The 8,497-nt window shown below is 49.1% G+C and overlaps 1 protein-coding gene across 1 annotated transcript in view; it reads left to right on the top strand.

The window, feature by feature from the left end:
• Positions 1-910: 910 nt before the first annotated feature.
• The window catches only part of T265_03006 (hypothetical protein), a gene marked incomplete at both ends in the record, with an annotated part of 16,218 nt that continues 8,631 nt past the window's right edge, over positions 911-8,497 (top strand). The window contains 3 exons of the mRNA XM_009167385.1: positions 911-918; positions 2,899-3,094; positions 6,145-6,516. Coding sequence (XP_009165649.1) covers positions 911-918; positions 2,899-3,094; positions 6,145-6,516 — 576 coding nt within the window. The remainder of the gene's footprint in view (positions 919-2,898; positions 3,095-6,144; positions 6,517-8,497) is intronic.

The raw sequence follows: 8,497 nt of genomic DNA, 5'->3' as shown, positions 1-8,497 counted from the left end.
ATCAGTCCGTGTGGAATTCCGCCTAACAGAAGGAAGCACGAGGGCTTGAATACTGCCAGGTTGCCCAAGCCTTGATGGGGAATGTTGTGACTCAGAGGTCGGGTTCGGTCCTTAGATTTTCGGGTCAGTAAGTTCGCACTCTAGCCACTTAGCCATCGGGATTGCTTAGGCGAATCGGAAATCTCCGCAGCCGAAGTGACATTGAAAACCCGATTTGTGGTCAATTCATTCGAACGCCGGAAATCAGTGTTTACCGTTCACTTCCTTCATAAGGGCGGCTTTGGATTTGTACGAGCCTGGTTTCCTCGACTACACCATCTATTGAACCTGTTTGTGGACCGTTTCCCGCAGACGGAGCGGTAGAGGACGGGAACCGTACGGTCCAAAACGTTTTGGATTACTCCTCGATCACAGACGGCACTGACGGAGCATTACAGGACGGAAGCTTTCGGACACGCAGTTTTCCGGCAGCAGCGCTTGGCTGACCTGTGAGCTCGAGTAAGACATACTTTATCAGTTTGCCCCGCTTTAGGTTCACCACGGATTCTGCGCTCCGTAGGAAGTCTGCTCCCAAAGTTGTCTGTTCTATGTCTGGGTTTATCAGAAACTCATGCTGCGCTTACCTGCCGCCCAGGCGCATTGAGTGCATTGATAATCTGTCAATTTCCAGTCAGTGTCCCATTGGCCTCACGGGCAACGCGCATTTGCATTCTACTTCGTACCCTCTCTGCCTCAGTGACACCCCGCCTCCTGTATCAGTTAGGCACAGCTCCTTTTTCCCGTCAATCTCGATAACGGCCTGTATCATAGCCTGTGTCACAGCACTTATCGCATCTCACCCGGGAGAAGAGGATTAATCCAAAGTGGCATTACTTACAGGTGGTCGGGTGTGGCGACGTTGACTCTTCCAATGATCAGGTACGCCATAGTTGTAGCACCGGTTCGGTTGAGTGTCTCCGTGATTCTGTCTTCATGGCTGCAAGCCGTTCGATCGATTAGTCCACTTTGGCCTGCAGATCCTTCACTGGTGAATCCTCCCTGTTTATGTGACTGCAGCATGACCTCGGCCACTTTCCGGTCCACTCAACTGTCTAGTTGCTCATGCCGACCGCAACTGGGCACCAGGTGCCGGCTGCACACCGACGAACTGGTCAGACAACAACTGTTGGTGCGGCACTCCGTCCAGTCCCGGCAAGTCACGATCAAACGGCTGCTGCAGATCGGCAAAGAACACAGTCGGGTCATGTCCCATCCTGGTCGCCTTGAACGGCCCCATAACATCCTGGCGGTCAATCGGTGTACCGAACTCTCCTGCAGGAGCTTTCTTCGCGGCGGTCCAGTCCGTCTTGAGCCCTCTTCGCCCGGCTTCTGAGGAGGGTCTTCAATGCCGCTGGTCGATATCCAGTCCAGCCGCCTCCGCAACATCCTTGAAGTCCTCCAGGAACCTCCGCACATCCCCATCCTCAAAAGGTTGTGCCACGAGATCATCCGTATCCTGGCATCAAATAAAAGAAGAAAAGACCTCCGCTGCTAAGTTATTCATTAGCAAACACGAACTGAATCGTTACAAGACATTGGACAAGAAATCAAATATATCATGTGTACATAGTTTTTAGGAAATGTGCATCCTCATGCGTCTTCTTGAACATTCCTGGATATTAATTGACTATCACATAACAGTAAACAAACACTGCGAAGCAGTTCCACAATTTCCGTAATACAGCTCATCTTCCATCGGATGTGGGGACGGGGCTTGGACACGATATTCGAGATACCGCAGTATATTTTCATAAAGGAAACTACTCACAAGGTTGCTGAAGACTATTCGACAGCCCACGACCGGTTTCGCCCTTCTTGGGGCTCATCAGGTAGGCGCATTCCCCGAGTTTCCGTCAACCTTATGATCTACTTGAACCCAAATTGCACTGTTTTCGAGGAATGCACTCATTTGCAAATCGATTTGGTTTCCACGGGAGACTCAATTGAATCTCTCGTTTATGACGTCGTCCAGCTGAATGTGCTGCACACAGGCGGCCTCATGATTCAGTTGGCACGATATTCGAGATATTGCAGTATATTTTCATAAAGGAAACTACTCACAAGGTTGCTGAAGGTTGCTCCTAAGGTTGACGGGGCGAGATGGCCGAAGTGGTTAGAGCGCGGATTACTAACCTGAAGGTCCGCGGTTCGAATCCGACCTCCGCCACTCGACTTCGCTGTCTAGGCTTGGGCAACCTGGCAGTATCCCAGCCCTCTTGCTTCCTTCGGGTGGCATGGCAGCTAGGCACCGGAAGGGTGCTACAGCTGAACGCTTTTTGACGGAATCTCGGGGGCTGCATCTACCTGATGAGCCCCAAGAAGGGCGAAACCGGTCGTGGGCTGTCGAAGAGTTTTCAGCAAACTTGTGAGTAGTTTCCTTTATAAATCTTGAGTCATCTACCATTGTTAGATGGCCTAACAGGAGATCAGGCCCAGGAGACCGCTGTGACAAGTGAGGCCACTGACCGTCGTCTGTGCATTCAGTGAACATCTTTACCATAGGCAGTCATCCTGACCAACCATCGATTGACGCTAAGAATCAGACTCACCAGTCTACGGTACTCTCATGTGCTGTCTGCATACTACAGACAAAACGTACATAATCGTGTTGGTCGTTTGCGTTGTAACAGATCCGTATTTATTTTCGATGATATGATAAAATAATAAGATAATCGTTCAACCCTAATACCCTTTCGGTACCTAGTGCCGTGCCGTTACTTTGCAGGTTCACCCATTTATTTACTGTCAAAGAGGGTCATACCAACGTTCGGATTTTCTCAAGGGTAAACCCCCTTTTTCGTTCTCTCCTCTTTTAGTAATACATTCGCCGATTATGTAATCACTCGTGGACAGAACAAGGACTATGTCCGTTTCGAATTTTGCCTCTCTTACTCACCCACAACGAGTCAGGTACCTGTACAAATTAATTCTCCGACTTCATCGTGCACTTCCTCCGGATATGGCTGAATTAGGGAACCGATACGTCCGAGAAGAATTCCGGAAGCATAAGAACAGTCCACCGGCGTTTATTCGTTCCTTTATGGTAGAGTGGAGCGTAAGTTGCATACATGATCCATGCCGAAGAAACGGAAAACCTCCAGTTATCCGTTTCGCTACGTATTCATTATTTACGGTCCAGCTTAGGTCACGTTTTACTGCCAACCACCGGTGGCTCATTAGAAAAGAACTCATCATGGTCATTGTCAGTTGTTTCAGTTCCACTACAAGTATGAAATTTATTCCAATTTATCGGCTTTAAAGCGTGTGCCACAGGCTCATTGGTTCCAGCTGCTACACTTTCGATCGCCGGAAAGCGGGAAAGTAGGATACAAAACCAAGCCTTGGAGGCGAAGGCATGCTCAGTTTGTTCGGAAATTAGTTAGCTACGCATTGAAGGTGATAGCTTTGATGAATGATTGCCACTGAGTGCGCTATTGGGGTACTTCCGCCAATGTCAATAACCACTGGTAATTTGAGTCCCCGGGTCCCCATCCAGGGAGGCGGCAGTTACCTATCTGACTTAGTTTACTGGTTAATGTTTTCGTATTTCGTTGCCAGGTCATACATTGTCCACCTCCCGGTCGCTTCCACTCAGCACAGGGCCGGGCGAAAAGAGCTGTGCGAGGCAGACGGTCTTCTGGCATGGAGTACATGACCCAACCAGCGCAGCCTATGAAGCATGGGTAATTTATCTATCACGGGATAGCTCATTTCTCCTAAGACCATTCGGCATACCTCACCATTACCAATTCAGTGTTCCCATCAGACCTGACCAATGCTCTGAAGACACCGGTGGTCAAACACTGACATCCTCCGTTTGTCCCCTGCGCGTAATGGCCACGTCTCTGAACCATAAAGCAGTATGGATTGCACCACCGCGGTGCAACCCTTGATAGACAAACTCACGTCACGTCGGTGCCATAGGTATCGGAGCATGGCAAAAGCTGCTCTGGCCTTTCGGATTCATGAAATAATCTCATCTCCAGCCAGTCCACCGGAACTTATATAGCTGCCCAGGTAAACAAATTTATCTGCCACGTCGATCGGCTCACCTGCAAGCATAAGGTGTGGGTTTCATTCCACCCAGTCTTGTAGCAGCACTTTACACTTCGCAGGTGTAAAGCACATGCCAAACCGTGCGGCAGAGTTATTTAGGTTATTTAAAATCGCTTGTGTTCGGGAAGGATCTTAACCAAGGAGAGCGATATCGTCCGCATACTCACTGTCTCTGAGGGAGCGTTCTGGGAGCATTTCGACTTCAGAGGTTTCAGAGACAGGCAGAGAAAATTCAAGCAGCATATCAGTAACAAAGTTGAAAAGGAAAGGGGAAAGAGGACAGCTTTGCCTTACACCATTGGATGTGTGAACTCAGGCGAGAGCTTCCCGTATACTCGCACGCGCCCACAGTTCGCTTACAGTGTCTTCATAAGGGAAAGAAATTAGGAAGGGACACTTGATCGCCAAACACTCCCAAAGTTGTTGACGATCGACAAAATCAAAAGCAGCTTTCAAATCCAGAAAAAACACCATGCAATCTATATCAGCCTGACACAGTAAACGAAACACTACAGGACGGAGAAACAAGTGAACAACTATTCAGCCCAAAAGTAACTTCAAAAGATACAACGATGTTGTGGGTAACTGTCTAGTTCTTTATTATCGTAACTAGAATGAGAATCCACCCAATCTAAATGTGTTTCCTATGTTGCAGGTTAATGTTTATTTCTTCGCTTTGTGATAGGGTGCAAATGCCGGTAGTTCGTCATCTAAAATGCGAATTTTTGTTTCGGGTCTTAACTCATTTAGTTCGGTATATTCTTACAGCGGAACCAGGACGCAGTGTACCATTCTTATCATCAGCTGTGCTCGCTGCACCTCGGTGATATGGTTTTTCCTCACAGTGAGAGATCCAACCTCCCTTGTTGGGGTAGCTTCACCCTACGCATTGTTAACCCACTTTATTACACAGTGGACTAACCCAGATAGTTGTATTCCTTGGTATTCCTTGACTTCGATTCCGTCGATCGGTCACTACTCAATAGGGTATGTCACAGAAGTTGGTGAACATAATCCGATACCTATATTCAGTCACTTCTTGGTGTGTGAGAGTGTATGGTGCACTCTCCAAAAGCTTTCCTACAAAAAGTGGTGTCCGATAAAGATAACAACTCTCTCCATTCTTACCTTCATCATTGGTGAGATAATGAGACGAGTGCTGAAAGGTCTTCAAAACCCTGGTGTTCAAATTATCGTTGGTAAGATCCTCGTCGATCTGGAGTACGCAGACTACATCGCCTTCACCTTTGAACAACAAAGCCAAACACAAGCCTGGTTGAATAGACCGACCACCGTCATACCATCTTTCTGCGTGCCCATCACGAAGAGACTGGACCTTACCGTGGTGTGGCGGTTTGTGTACCTCGGTTACCCATTGAGTTATTCTGGGGAGTGTCCGCACGATGCTCACAGAGTCTCTCATACCAAGTTGCTCAATGGGTAGAGGTCTGACGAACACAGTCTCCTGGCCCTCCAGGTTGGGGGTTGGAACATGTATGGCGACATGTTCCAGCCGGCATTTCCAGCCGAACACCGCTGCCTTGCTGTTAGGTTTTTGAGCCAAAGGCTTTGGTTGAGGACCCTAATCGTCTTTCTGTCTAGGTGTGGGCGCCCTGGCAGTATCCCAGCCCTCGTACAGCCATGACGTACACAACTAACAATATTCTCATGCCACATCGGCCGTCGCGTGGTGCCATCAGCCGGGTCGCCTTACTTGCTGCATACAGCAGGGCGGGTAAGCGAAAACATGCTACTGCTGACGCTTCCCTTCTTACACTCACGTTTTCCTTCTTTCACTCTCCCCAACCCGAATTCGAATACTTTCTCCGCAGGTCCCAGCCCTAGGACTGGCCGTTTTGCTCGCCCTGCATCACACTCAGCTGCAGCTTCTGCACGTCCGAGTTCAGTTACAACCCTAAACACTTCGAAGTCTGTTCTCAAACCCCGAAAACCTGTCGACTTAGCCACCTTCAATGTTCGCACACTGAAGCGCGTATGCTGGATTCCCTCTGTATTGATGTATGTTGTCTGTCGGAAACAGGGACGCAGGACGCAAGTACTGTGATTGAACTGACTGCCTCCTCGCTCTCCCCCAGGTTCCGGTTGCGCACCTCTGGTGATGCAGAGACCACTGCAGCTGGATATGCTGGGGTGAGTATTGTATTGAGCGAACAAGTTGAAGCGTCTCTGCTTGACTGGATACCCGTTGACAGTCGCCTCTATGCGGTTCGTTTGGCAACATCTGCGAGAGAATCTAGAGGAAGTGAGGTTCGTCGCACCCCGTTTATTTTGTCTGCATACGCTCTAACTGATTGTAGCTTTGAATTAGCCAAGGACAGTTTCTATGACGCTCTAGGTGCCCCTCTGCAGCAGGCTGAAAGCTCAGATATATTCGTGGTTGTTGGTAATATGAACGCCCAGGTAGGTAGACTGAGCGCTACTGAGACCCGATTGGGCGGTCGTCTTGGTTCGGACACGAGACACGGACAACGGAAACCGCTTACTTCAGATGTGTGCCGATCACAGGCTGTTTCTTTGCAGTACGAATTTCCGGAACAGCGGAAATCGCTTGACAACGTGGTGCGCACCATCAAATCAGCGCCGAATCCAAATAGACCACATCGCCGTCGGTTATTGGTGGCGAGGGTCAATCACCGCCTGCCGCTCCTTCTGGAACACCAGCGTGGACTCTGATGATGCACCTGTACGCTGCTGCTTTTCAGTTTTACGCAAAACGCGCACACCTCGCTTAGCCATTGAGAAGCTACTGGACCCAGAAGTCAAACGAAACTATGAGAACCAGCTCCTCGAATGCCTTCCGGACGGTACGGTGTAGGATATAAACGGCCACTGGTAAAGAATATCCAAAGCGCTACTCAAAGCAGGAGCGTCTGCTTGCGGTACAACCCAGCCAACCTCACCCAAGCATTGGATCTCTGGTAGGACGTTGTCTTTGCTGGAGACCTGGCGACAGATTCCACTTGGCCGCCACCATAACTCTACCCGGCGCATCATCCGACGCCAGGTGAAAATGAGTGTCCGCGCAGACCGAGAAGCCTGGTGGACCCGAAAGGTAGAAGAAATGGAAGATGCAAAGAATGCTGGAAACATGCGCAAATTCTTCCACTTGATTCGTTTGACTAGTCCTCGAAACTTCTTGTCAGCGAAATAATCAGGGACCAAAATGGCTCCCTGATATGCAGCAAAGCAGAACGTTTGGATCGCTGGGCACAGTACTTCGATCAGCAATTCAGCTGGCCCTCTGCCACCTCCAATCCAGAAACCTGGCCTTCAACAGAGAGGTGGACCGTAAATATGGAGCCGCTTTCAGTCTCAGAAGTGTCCGAATGCATTTCTCTACTCAAGCGTCATCGTGCTGCTGGTCCTGACGACCTTCCAACTGCTCTTTTCATGGATGGCGGTGGATTTATCAGCCAGTGCCTGTCTAGCCTATTTGGGGTTATCTGGAAGAAGGAGACCGTCCAAGACAATTAGGGTGAATCGATAGTATTGCCCATTTTCGAAAAGGGTACGGTGAATGCAGCAACCACAGAGGTGACAAGGCTTCTGGCGTCATTGATTCTCAGAGGTGACCTTCTGGCGTCATTGATTCTTCGTCGTCTCATGGCGGCACACGAAGTTTTGACTCGTGGGAATCAAGCAGGATTTCGACCGACCGGAGGCTGCGTTTGACCACATCTTCACACTTTGTCAGGTGTTAGAGCAATGCCACATGTACAGACGACCCACAATCCTGGTATTCCTTGACTTCAAGGGTGCGTTCGATTCTGTTGATCGATCAGTTCCGTTAACTACACTTGCTCAACAGGGTATGCCCCATAATTTTGTAAACATAATCCGATCCCTATATTCACATACTTCTGGGAGGGTGAGCTTCCCTACAAAAAGTGGTGTCAGGCAAGGATGTCCACTCTCCCCATTCTTGTTCAACTTCGTCATCGATGAAATGATGAAGCGAACACTGGATGGTTTTCAAAACCCCGGTGGCTGGCGAGAGCCTTGTCGATCTGGAGTACGCAGATGACATCGCCCTCATGTTTGAAGACCATAGCGAAGCACAAGCCCTGTTGAATAAACTGACCGCCATCATACCATCTTTTGGCATGCGTCTTGTACCTTCAAAGTGCAAAGTCCTGCTTCAAAATGTACTGTCTACGAACATATCCCTTACAATTCAAGGAGAACCACTGGAGATTGTGGGAAACTTTACGTACCTCGGTAGTTGTATTAGCTCTGACAGAAGTGTGTTTGATGAAGTCAGTGCAAGAATTTCAAAGGCTCGAATCACGTTTGCTAATTTGCGTCACTTGTGGAGTCGAAAAGACATCTCACTGGATCTTAAGGATCATGTGTACCAGGCTACAGTAAGGGCTGTGTTGTT

This window comes from Opisthorchis viverrini, assembly GCF_000715545.1.
Source record: "Opisthorchis viverrini unplaced genomic scaffold opera_v5_39, whole genome shotgun sequence".
In the NCBI taxonomy this organism is placed as follows: Eukaryota; Metazoa; Platyhelminthes; class Trematoda; order Opisthorchiida; family Opisthorchiidae; genus Opisthorchis; species Opisthorchis viverrini.
Note: the sequence above shows the minus strand (reverse complement) of the source record. Positions and strands in the feature narration are given on the sequence as shown.